A 12,843-nucleotide genomic window follows, 5' to 3' on the forward strand; every position below is an offset into this window, starting at 1 on the left:
AAAAAGTAAATAAAGAAATACAACTACCACCAAGAAAAAGCTAAAATAATAATAATAACAATAAATAAAATTTCAATTTTGGATTTATTTATTTAGATTATTTTATCATTTACCTGTAAACTTCATTTCTTAAGTGGAACACGGAAAAATAAAAAATGAAGTCCTACAGGTTTGAAAAAACATGACGTGATCAAATGACAGAGTTAGGTTGAACTAACCCTTTGAAAATATCACTCGACTTATATTTGAAAGCAGAAAGGTTTATTCAAGTCCTTTACCGCTGTTATTATCATATCAGACACCTGTATTTTCCATCTTGTATAACAAAACAATACCTCTTTTGCCTGTGCCATGGGCCTATTTTGACAAATGACATTTGTTAGAAACATCTCTAAGATTTGTAATACAACAATTTGTACAGTAATATAAAAACATTGCCTACTGTAACACTGTATCTTGTGTTAGTGTGTCCTACTAAAGATCTTAAAATATAAACATGAACTGAAGGGTCATTGCATGGGCTATATACTGTAGAATTCAGTAATTCACATAAGGAAAATGTCTAGTCATTAAGAGAATTTGACACATAAGGGAAATGGTATAGTTCTTTCTTCGTACCATATTTGTGACATTTAAAAAACATGATTATGTATATGAAAAAGAGAAGCAACAAAGAGCTCCATGAGTCTTTTTCTCACTTCTCTAACAGTTCTGCAGCCAGTTTTATAAAAGTAATTTGAAAATAATCACCCAGTCCATATATTATTGGCAGGCATTTGGTAAGAGAATGATGGATTTGACTCTTAGTATAGTGATTCCACACCTTTGAGCGATCAGAACACATCAGATCAGTTCTATGTAATTGGCAGGGAAAAGACCAGTCCTGCCGCGCAATCGACCTTTCCACCATGAAGCATCAGAACGGTCCAGTACTTCAATGATGTCATTGGCACTGAAGCCCAACTCGTCATCTTCCTCTGCTGTGAAGTCATACAATGCTTTCACCTGTATGGCGGACCTCTAAAACACACACACACCCAATAAAGTGTCAGTACAGGAAAAGGTAATATCCTTCTGAACTTTGTGCTAATGTATATGGACAGACTACCAATAAATATAGGTAAATAAATAACAGTGTATAGCCATTTAAAGGTGCAGTGTGTAAATTCTGTGCATAATGAAAAGGAAATCCAAAAAAAAACAACACCCCACAAACACCCCTCACATTCTATTGGCTGGACAAACAGAAAGTCCTGCCCCCAAATGCATGCCATTGGTTGGTTGTCTCAGCTTTTTAATGGGGCATTCAAGTCCTCCTGGAAAGTTCGTATTTACGAGTTGGCAACTTGTCAGGTGCGTTCAAGTCACTTTGGTCAGAGTAAGATGGTGTGCGATGCGATGTACCTTATCTGCATAAAATTTAACTCTACATCTAGAAAGTATGAATAAGTAACGAATAAAGAATGTACATCAGTGTGTTTTTGTTTTTTCCTGTTTTTATTCAATTTCTGAAGGTGCTGCAAACTGAATCATTATATATTCTGTTGTAATTTTACAATACTATTGTATTTTGTAGATGCAACTTAGTTTTATTGCCAAATAAAATTAATTAACTTCAGTACATTTACCGTCATTAGGGACAATGCACATCTATAGTCTTTGGCTGGGGCTATTGCATCCGACATGTCTTCTCACTGACACACTCACAAACTCAGGGTTTAAAGAAAATTCAGAGTTTCTCATTTGTAATTACGACTACGTGGAGGCGCTCATGTGTGATCAACTCATAAATACGATCTTTCCGACATGACTTGTACACACCATAAGCACCATAAGCAAGTCTAGTGCAACCTCTGAGTAACGCCACATTTTATTGTCAGTAACGGTAACGGCATTGTAACGGGGGGAACTAATTTGTTTGATTATGTGTTACTGAAAAAAGTAATGGCATTAGTAACGCTGTAGTAACGCCATTATTCCCATCACTGACCATAAGATAGGATAGTAAAATATTTTAACATCGCACAATATTACACCACTGTTGGGGAAAATTGCTTTTAAAAGTAATGCATTACAATTTTGCGTTACTCCCTGAAAAAGTAACTAATTACATTACTTATTTACTTTTTATGGAAAGTAATGGGTTATGTTACTTTTGCATTACTTTTTAAATCTGGGCAGGGCTTGCTTCTTTGTTTTTAATATAAAACAATTCTAATGTAAAAGCCCTTTACACCAAAAGTGAAATTAATTCACCTCAGGCTGAAAGAAAAGTACACAAATGAAGCACAAATGTTTGTTTATCTAAAGTAATTTTTGCTTATTAGTATGTTTAAATTGCATCACCGAAGGTCAGCAGCAAAAACACTGGTTGTGAATGTGATTAAATACATAAAGGATATTTGTTTTATTTAACATATTTAATTATTGTAGGGTTGCATCATATTCTGAGTTTGCATTTCACTGTTTTTATTCATTTTGAGGAACTGAATCTGTTTTTTTGTGAGTGAGATGAATTAATGCATGTTCACATTTAGTCTAGAATACAGTAACATCATGTTTACTCCCAATGTTCCGACAGCAGACTTGTCAATCAATAAATGTGGAAAAAAGTAACTGCCGTTACTTATTTGAAAAAGTTTTTCTTAGAAATGTAAAAGTAATGCGTTACTTTACTAGTTACTTGAAAAAGTAATATTATTACGTAACTCGCATTACTTGTAATGTGTTACCCCCAACACTGTATTACACACAACACCATTAAAAAAGAAGTTCATGACATGCGACTCATTAAAAAGAAGTTCATGACAGCTTATGTGATGTCTGTGGTGTCGTACCGGAGTAGGCAAAGTTTCAGAGGTTCGCCGAGGCGCTGGGCTGTTCCTCCCCTGGTGACCCACAGTGTTAGCTTTCTCCTCAACACTTCCTCTCTTACTCTGAGAAAAGAGCACAGTTTTATTTATCAATAAGTTCCTTTTTCTTGCTAAACAATTATAATATCTTATGTGTGCATAATACATACTGCAATACATAATTTTTTTTCACAATATTATATTCAAAATAATTTGTTTTAATGTGTTTCAACAATCAGTTTTCGTTGGCTGAATAGAACAGAAGCTAATATACTTCAATATGAATGAAAGCTTTTCAATAATTCAGCAAGGTTTTTTGTTTTTTTTGTGTGTTAAATGCATGCACGGATGGGCTTGAGTTTGACTGCTGACACGCGCGTACCTTCTGGTTGTGAGTTTGATCTGTCGTGTTACGGTGTTGCGATGAGGTTGGTGGACCGCCATAACCACCACCTGGGGAAGGCCGACCTTCTGGTTGACTTTTTAACTGAAAATGAGGACCGTTTATTGATTTCATTATTATTATTCATCTCCTGTACACATCAGATTCATCCACATTTAAAAGCCATGTTTGACAATATCGGTTCATAGTGCATTGATAAAATCTTACATTTAAAATGAAAATCTCTACCACAAAGCCTTACTTTTTAATTTTCTTACATCATCTGTCTCTTGAAAAACAAGACAGATCAGCAGATAAATGAGTTCAAAGACAGTAAAAAGAACGCTTAATGATTAAGCGTGTCTTTAGAGTTCTGTTATGAGATTAAGTATAAACAGTAAGATAGAAGATTAACAGCAAACTGTATGTATTGATTTCAAGCTAGAGATTATTTACAGGTGGAGGTGCGCGTGGCTCATTTCCACTTCCGTCCCTAAGGAAGATCTCCCTCTGCTTAGATATGGAGGTGGTCTTGTAGAACTCCACAAGCTTGTTTATAGAGCTAAACTTCTCCGCCCACAGGTAGTACTGGCCCGATTTATCCTTCATAACTTTAAAATGCTGTACATCATACTCGTGTCTGTAAAAGATAAAAATAAATGTCACATGACCAGTATATAAAAATAATCTCACTTCTTAAAAAGCTATGCAGTCATTTAGGAGCAGTTTTTAACTTATCTGAGTTTGATTACCAGACCTCAGGAAGTATTATTATCCATTAATTTTTAATAAACTGCCATTAACAAAAGCTGCACAACCCACTTCCTGCACTAGAGGGAACCCTCGCTTACTCTCTCTCTCTCTCAGTCTTACACAGTGCATTCAGTTTGGGCCTACTGTACAGGTGATTTATGAGAGGAGAGCTGAAACAAATGGACTGTCTGACTGCTGTAATAAGATGGATGTTATTGATGCATTATTGATGGATTGTTTCCATAGGCCAGATTCAGTGTGTGTGGCCGAGATGGCTCAGGTGTGAGGCTCTTGTCTATGAGGATCTTTCAGCCTCCTGGCTTAAAAAAGACTGACATGACAATTTGTGGGATTACAGATTCACAGCGTTTTAAAGGTGACCTTCGTGAAGTATTTACTAGCCTAACAAGACTGTGGACTTATCTCATTATTTGTTGTTTATATTTTTTTTCTTCTGCAGAACATAAAGAAAAAACATTTTTGGATAGCCGTGGCTTCCATTATATGGACAAAAAATGTTGCACAGAACAAAGAAAGTCATCCAGGTTTCAAAGGACATGATGGTGACAGAATTTTCCATTCTGGGTGAACTATGCCACAAACACACAGGCAAAATCAAAATCTGCAATTCTAATATAAATCCACTAATTCCGTTCTCTCCTCATTTTTGTTACCTGACTGAGATGGAGAAGTCTCCAGGGGAACTCTGGCTGCCGCGGATCAGGAAAGCACCCACCTCTCGGGACATGAGCATCTCTTCAGCTGAGCCACGACTGGCGGTCTCTCTGAACCAGCTGTAGAGAAGCGCAAATACACTTGTGTGCTTATTTAGGACTTTTACTCTCTCTGTCTCACGTTCTCTCTTTATCTATTTACAATAGCGCATGATATTAACTACTACACGCTCACATTTTGTTTTGCATGCGGTAAACAAACAAACATTAATACGACAAGCGTGAACTCACCTCGGCGATTGCATGTCAACATAGTTTTTGGGTATGTAGCCCTCATGACCATGTAGCTCTGCCTTGAACCAGTCATCCTGAGATCCCAGAATCTGTTTAGAGTAATGAAATGAATGTAAAGCTCATTTCTTAAGACTCAAAAAAATGATTTGGCAAATCATAATTATGAGATTAAAAAGTCATAATTATAACAGAAAATAAAATTATGACAAACACAATTTTGACAATAGGTCATAAAAACATAATTAAAAACATAAAAAGTTTAATTTAAAAGTCAAAATGATAACAAGTCAGTTATGACTTGAAAAGCTGAAATTATGAGATGAGATAATAAAGTCATAATTATGAAAAATTCAATTGTGACTAGCCAGCCAAGTCATAATTTTGACAATAAAAAATGACTTGTCATAATTAGGACTTTTTATGTTGTAATTTGGACTTTTTATCTCATAATTAGGACTTATGACTCCTTATCTTGTATTTTCAATATTTTATGATATGTAAGCGTGACTTTCATACAAATCCATGTTTTATTTGTTTATTATTTTTTAAATATTACTGTATTATATTTAATACATAATAATTAAGTAGACTATTTACATTCCTAACCATACGAATTATTCAAACATTAAACATTAAAGGTTATATCACATGATACATTATTTTGCCCAGTGCACTGAAACCAGCAAAAGTGTGGTAGAGCAGCATTCAAAAGTTTGTTTCAACTTTTACCCCACTGGCTGCTAATGCTAAAATTATCTGACAATTCACATGACACATGCAATGTCTGTCTGTCAAACTTTGCACCTACAAAGTGTACAAAATTTACTTTACAAAGAGATCTTGAATGCTTCATTTTCTTATCAGTCGTAGAGCATCCTGTTCAGCAAGTAATTTTTTCTTTCTGAAATGTTTCCAAAGTGAGTTTGTCTCATAAGCGCAAATACAAAAACAAAAGTTCTTTCATGAAACTTTAGATGGCGCAGTCCGAGGTCAAACTTAATCTGACATAATGACATCATATTCATATGGATCTTTTGGTATCAGCAGCCAATGAGCTTGCTGCTCAACATTCAAATATTAGGCTAGCGCTTGCTGCAGCAGTTGCAGCGTGCTTCAGAAACCCTCCACCTTCCCCAGCTCCACCTGTATAGATCTGCTACGAGGTGATTTATGTATGTTATATATGGGGGGGTATTTCACATGTTATATGTGCAGCAGCAGTATTTCTTACATGCTCACAGCAGCATGTCTGTGGATGTATTGGTAGGAGTAAGTCTTGGAGCAGCAGCAGCAGCATAGCAGATCTATTCCAACAAGACCAAACACATTAACACCGTCATGTACAGTACCATGCTAAACCCTCAGAGTTGTCATGATAGAAATGTTTTTACTGTTTCCTCTGTACAATTTCCGTTTTTTTTTTGTTTGCTTGTTTTTTGGGCTAGCATCTGTAATGCTTTTCATGTGGCCGTCACTGAAAATCACACGAGTGGTGATTGAAAGCCCTTGGTCGAGGGCTTTGCAACCCTCAAACCAAAGCAAGAGTTTGTGCATTCGAGTACTCTATCGCTCACCTTTAGAATGTCTCCTTTCCGGAAGCTAAGCTCATCCTCTGCCGTGCCATTGAAGTCATACTTTCCTCTGGCCTCCATGGTGAAATACTGAGAAGTTGAACGGAGGGGAGGGTCTACAAGCTGGCATATGCGGAAAGGTATAAAGGTTTAAGATCACCAGGATGATAAAATGAAGAAAATTACGAGTAAACGTGTTAACCTCAAGCTGTGAGAGACCAGAGAGGTCAGACACCTGCTGATGTTCTAGCTAAGCAAAAACGTGCAGCTGTGGTTAGCAGGCTACTGACAATTGTATGCAAAAGTGCGCCTTTATTAAAGTGGAGCAAGTTGGTTAAAAAAGGCCCCTCAATACTTTTCCTGTTTCGAGTTTTGACCACTCACACACACACACACACAAAGTTTTAATGGGTGAAAAAATAAAGCCATAAATGAAGTAGTCCAGTTAATATATTAACGAGTAATTGTGAATGAAGAGGTCACATCTTACTATAATACACCGTCTGTGATCTGAAGATGTTGAGACACTTGTTTAATTGGTTTCAAGAGACCATCACAGCTCCACCTAAAGAAAAGACAGAAACAGGTGAGAATTAACAAACTAAAATGAACAGAGGACCATATATGTAGATCATACCAATGTGCCTAATTGTATATTCGAGGTGTATATTCTTTATGCTTTTCAACCTTTTCTTGCAAAGAACTAACTCTTTAAGCCTTTCCATCATAAACACAAAACTCCCCTGTTATCTTTGCAATGCATGCATGGGAGTTATTCTTCAAGAGAATGTTTTTAATCAAGTTGGTTGATGATCTTTTCAACCAGATTGGTTGAGACGTTTAAAGCTCCTCTCTGTTCTCCTCTGAATTGGGCTTTTCAGAGTGAAAAGTAAAAGGAAGGATGCTGGTAATCAGGACCAAATCCAGCAGTATCAGGAGGAAGCAGAGCTGCACAAACAGCAACGGAGGAAATGCAGATTAAATTACATTTAATTACTACAGTATGATGCATGTCCTTGCCCATCCTCCATTTGAGATGGTGGCCGTAACACATGGGTGAAAAACAAAAGTGGCTTTGGCGCCCTATAAGAGGAACTTTGCAGAAGTAAACACAATCTTTTAACCTATAGTTGATATCTAGATAGGAAGTCTTCTGTCTAGGTCATACAATTACTTTGTGGGGCCAAAATTAAATTCGGTATTTACTAATAATCATCTAATCTGCTGCAGCTCTCTCACATTTTCAGTGTATGAAGAACAGCAGAGTGAATAGTCTGACTTGTCTGCCTTAAACGTTTTACTAAACTGTTATTTTTGGGTGAACTATCCCTTTAAAAATGCTTCAAAGGAGTCCAATTGTAAAAACCACAGCAACATGACTATTTTTTTAAATCGTAAGGTTTTCTGTAAAATTCCGTTTGTCTGATTTAAATCACCACAAAACACATTGCTCCTACGTGGACGTCTGTGACGTAGGAGGATATATCACACTTTTTTTTGTGCCCCGAAGTAAAAATAAAATATGACTATATATGAATTTTTAAATATGATTGATTTTTTTTTTTTTTTTTTTTTGCATCAAGCTGTCACTGGGCAGTACTCTAATACAAATACAAAATCTAAAAGTTACTTTATTTGTACCTAAAATATTTACCCCTTAATGGTACATGTTAATATGTACTTGTTAGTACTTTCCACTCACCCCTTTGACCCTTGAAATTTAACAGCTCATTTTCACTTCTGCCCTTTTAAGAAACATCTATTTCACACATGAAATCAACAACCGAGGCGTCACTGAAGAGTGAATGTGAACAGGTATGTGTTGATGCCATGATCTCTTTCATAAAGAGAAATTTTTGCTAAATGTTTTCCTTCCGTACATCAGGCTCAGACTCTTTTATGACAAAAGATGATGGACAATTTGATTCCTCATAATATGTAGGTTATTACTCTACAGAACAGCTAACGATAATGATCTGCAGCTAACATTGAGCGGCATCTCCCTCTTTCTTTCCAGTTAACACAGGCATTGAGAACTTGATTCTCTTAAGCATATTATTGCTTTAAATGATTTAGAAGAGTACTGTATTGCTGTATGTGATATTGTCTCATAGCTGACAAAGATGTTTTAGCCCTGCGACTGTACTAATTGTATTCTTTCAAAAAATGCATGCCTCTTGGTTTAGATTATCTATGTTATTTACGGTTCTTCTATAATGCTAATTATTACTGTACTGTTTATTTTCGCATCAATATTTTGGTAAACATTTAGATCAGATAAATTTTAAAACTTGTTAATTATGAAACACTGGTTTAGTACAGATAAGTTTTATGTAGTAATTTTGCATGTATTTTTTTTTTTTAAAGATAATTTGCTTTTGCAAAGAACATTCTAGTTTTTGTAACATTCTGTAATATTCTAGTGCTTTGATGAACATTCTAAAACATTGTGGGCCTAGTTATAAAAGACAAAAATCATCCAACGCAGACTTCTAATGTTTTGGACGACTCACTTTTGGTAACCGTTTATGTTAAACGTTGTTAACTCAGTATTATGCATGCAAGCTTGTACAACTTGTCAATGTATTTTTTTTTTTGGTTTTCATGAGCACTGTTAATGATGCGCAAAAAGTTACGCAAGTTTTGTATTTAGCATGCCAAACTCCATAAAGAAACTTTTATAAAACAAACAAACAAAAAAAGTTTCACAGTGTAATTCTATCCGTTATATCTCATGTAATGTTTTTGGCCTTTTATTGTACAAGTTGTTTTAGGCCTTCCACGTGCTGGTTTGCAGTGTCCTACTCCGATATGTCATCTATTTCAATTTGTCACCTCTAGATTACACTGAGCCACACTCTGAGACACGGATTTGAAGTCGTCCATCCCTCCCTCTCCCCTCTGGCCTTGTGAAAAACCATTTCTCAGATGAGCAGCGATTAGATGTGAGAGCTGATCTGTCAGTCATGTTAATGTACTCTGTCAGTTCCACAGTGCTCAGTTATCTTTGCCTAAACTGAGCTCCTGTCTTACCGCAGACGGGCACAGAGGACACCTAATAATGCATGTTCAAAAAGCAACAACTTCACTTGAAATGAAGTACAAAATCAGTCACATATGATAATCGGAAATGTAATTTATTCCCTGACTGTAAGTGTTAGAGAAACACTTTTCAATGACACAAAATTAGTTTGTAAAGATGAAAGCTGTTCTGTTTTGGTTGTGTGGATTAATTTGACTTAATTTGACTATGAAAGAGAAAAAGAAAGAGAAAGAATATAATGAATGAGACGAAGAGACAGAATACAGTGCAGCAAATTAGATCCCTTTGCGTAGATACTTCAATTAAAGTGAGTTAATATTAAAACTCATCGAAAGGTCAAACAAAAAAATATCTATGTACAGGGTCAAAAAGTCTTCATTGAAAATAAGATATTTAAAATCGAATTGAAATGTACAAAATCAAAAACGTTATGATGTAAAATGAGTATGACATATTCCAAGACTCTACACTATTTTTAGGTCATTATTCAAATAAGTATATTTATGATATTGATCATGTGACTACACATGGTACACTCATGGTCAGAAGTTTTTGCTTCTATCGAAGCTCAAGGTTCTGGCTGAACTGTTCTCAAATCATGTTCAGATTTGATAAACGAGTTTATTTAATTCCTGCTGCTGTTATTAAAGCAAAAAAGGTACAAATCAAATACGAAGAGATTCTAAAACTGATTGAAATTCAAATTTGCACAGTTTTTTGCTGATAGCATTATTTGTAATTAAAAAAATGATTAAATAATCATTTACACTGTCACGCTTCATCTCCCTCCACAGATCTCCACACCCTATCATACTCTGTCAAATAGCATCAGTAATATCAAGATAACAAGGCTAAAACCATGTGAACATCTGAACAAACCTAAATGAAAACACTGCATTTTGCCATTATCTATTGGAAACTCATCTCCTGTTTTTCCCTTAACCTTGAAAACTCAGGGTTCATGCAAACATGACTGGAAGAGTACTGATAGGCATTACAAGGAAGAAAGAGAGACAAACAAAAAGCCATTTAAAGACTGAAAGCTGATTTGACTGCTGTGACAGAGGAAGTTGTTTAATGAATAAACACTGAGCTTCAGTCTCATTCACTCGATAGTCTCTTTGTGTTATGTGCCATCATGCCAAAACCCAGTGCTTTTACACTCTGCGAATACTCTTTGTACAGTATGTACAAGTAAAACTAAATATGCACAATTTTGTATTTAATTACTTTAATTGTAATACCTTTTTATTTTTAGAAATAGGGAAACTGTGGTGGAGAAGGGCCTTGTAGGCTATATATTCCATATGAGTTATACATTCAGTCTTCACAGAACACATAACTGCTACTTTATATTAATTTTCATGCATCTATTTATGAGGAATATGTATTGTTATGGATGTGAAAAGCCTGAGAATAGCACTTACCAGACTATGGAAAATCATGCACTAAAAAAAATGCTTTAAAAACTTTAAGGGAGACCTCACATGGATATTTGAACTACAAAATGTTGAAATCTGTGCTATCAGTATAGTAAAAAAAAAACTTTATTTTTTATGGTAAAGGTTGACATTTGCATGGAATTACCCATATATAAATATTTGTGTGTGTGTGTTTGGACACACCCACTTTTTAAATTATTTAATATTACAGTTTTCCTAATAAGGAGTAACTAATTTTACTGCTAGAATAATGGGGATTAAGGAACGAGCAAAAACGTTGTATTTTACATCACATATTTTAGCTATTTTCAAAAAGTATTGGAGCTTCCACCACTTCCAGTACAGTACATTATGTGCTTTTTATTTACTATCCTGACTAACATTAATATTTAACGTTAATTTCATACAGTGTACGCACACTCGTCTACAAAACTAATTTTACGCACTTCTCTCCTTTTTTCACGTCTTTAAACCAGCAGTTCAAGACCAGAAGCGAACAGTTCAAACGAGCATCTGATTGTGAGCGCTCACGAAGTGTGTTGCAACTGTCAAACTTCACACATCTATTTCTGGTCGTGGCAACTTTCAAATAAAACTAGAGGAAATAGCAAATTACTTTACCGTAATCTCGCTGTTTCACTGGCTGGTAACGAAGAAACGACAAACCACCTGTAGCAGAGCTATCACCTCAACGTCTCACAAATCGCCCAGTACTCAAATGCTGTCCGCTACCTGCACGCGCGTACCCGCGTGAACGCGTCTCTCTAAGCTCTGCTGGGCACACCACGCACTCACAAGAACGAGCGGAACCTCTGTCTCCGCCTCTTGAAAGGCAGTGTGAGAGAGTTTATCACTTTGCGAAATGTTCAGTGACTCTCAGTGGGGTTGACATTTAAAAAAGAAAAATTACTATTACTAATTTTCTGTTGGACTTCGTCTTGCACAACCCAAACTGTATTTTGGTAGTTTACTAAAAGACGTTTTAAATGTTTTGTAATATATTTTTGATGTCTAAATATATAATTTTGTAATAGAACTTTTGTGGTTACCAAAAAGCTTTGAAAACATTTTTAAAACGTATAATTGAATGTAAAAGGAACAGTCCCAAAACTATATTTTGATGTGAGACTGGACCACAAAACCAGTCATACGGGCATTTTTGCAACTGAGACATGTATCAAGTTGAATAAATATGCTTTCCATGGATGTATAGTTTATTAGGCTAGGACAATATTTGGTCGAAATACAACTATTTGAAAATCTGAAATCTGAGGGTGCAAAAAAATCTAAATGTTGAGAAAATCACTTTTAAAGTTGTCCAAAGGAAGTTCTTAGCAATGCATATTACTAATCAGAAATTATGTTTTGATATTTTTATGGTAGGAAAATTAATATCTTCATGGAACATGATCTTTACTTAACCCATTTAATTATTTTTTTTTCCCAGACATGAAAATATCCAAATGATGTGTCATTAGTAACCCTTTGAAATAATCGGTAATTATTTTTTTTTTTTTTTTTTTTTTTTTTTTTTTTGAAAAGTGTGTAAAAATTGTGTTTTATGGTAAGTTCATTTATTTCAGTAATTCAACTCAAATTGTGAACTTGTGTATTAAAAAAATGAGTGCACATAGACTGAAGTAGTTTTGGTTCTTTTAATTGTGATGATTTTGGCTCACATTCAACAGAAACCCACCAATTCACTCTCAACAAATCAGAATATGGTTACATGCTAATCAGCTAATCAACTCAAAACACCTGCAAAGGTTTCCTGAGCCTTCAAAATGGTCTCTCAGTTTGGTTCACTAGACTACACAATCATGGGGAAGACT

The 12,843-nt window shown here is 35.2% G+C and overlaps 1 protein-coding gene across 2 annotated transcripts; it reads right to left on the minus strand.

Annotated features, from left to right (window-relative positions):
* Positions 1–83: 83 nt before the first annotated feature.
* grap2a (GRB2 related adaptor protein 2a) lies at positions 84–11,796 on the minus strand. 2 transcript variants are annotated; one of them, XM_051106498.1, is made up of 9 exons: positions 11,633–11,796; positions 7,017–7,091; positions 6,530–6,649; positions 4,953–5,044; positions 4,662–4,781; positions 3,691–3,874; positions 3,235–3,339; positions 2,838–2,936; positions 84–1,020 (listed from the first exon to the last, which is right to left on the minus strand). In XM_051106498.1, exons 3-9 carry the CDS (start codon positions 6,605–6,607, stop codon positions 844–846), a joined length of 855 nt encoding a protein of 284 aa, XP_050962455.1. In that variant the 5' UTR covers positions 6,608–6,649; positions 7,017–7,091; positions 11,633–11,796; the 3' UTR covers positions 84–843. The 2 variants fall into 2 exon arrangements, with proteins under 2 accessions (XP_050962455.1, XP_050962456.1); XM_051106499.1 differs by lacking the exons at positions 7,017–7,091; positions 11,633–11,796 and adding an exon at positions 6,187–6,259.
* Positions 11,797–12,843: the final 1,047 nt, after the last annotated feature.

This window comes from Labeo rohita, chromosome 3 (assembly GCF_022985175.1).
Source record: "Labeo rohita strain BAU-BD-2019 chromosome 3, IGBB_LRoh.1.0, whole genome shotgun sequence".
NCBI classification, from domain to species: domain Eukaryota; kingdom Metazoa; phylum Chordata; class Actinopteri; order Cypriniformes; family Cyprinidae; genus Labeo; species Labeo rohita.

Coding starts and splice junctions, on each gene's coding strand:
- grap2a (XM_051106498.1), bottom strand. CDS start 6,607: ATGGAGGCCAGAGGAAAGTATGACTTCAATGGCACGGCAGAGGATGAG. Junction 5,045..6,529: donor GGAAAGGAGACATTCTAAAG/GTGAGCGATAGA, acceptor TACTCTAAACAG/ATTCTGGGATCTCAGGATGA. Junction 3,875..4,661: donor GACTTCTCCATCTCAGTCAG/GTAACAAAAATG, acceptor TATCTTTTACAG/ACACGAGTATGATGTACAGC.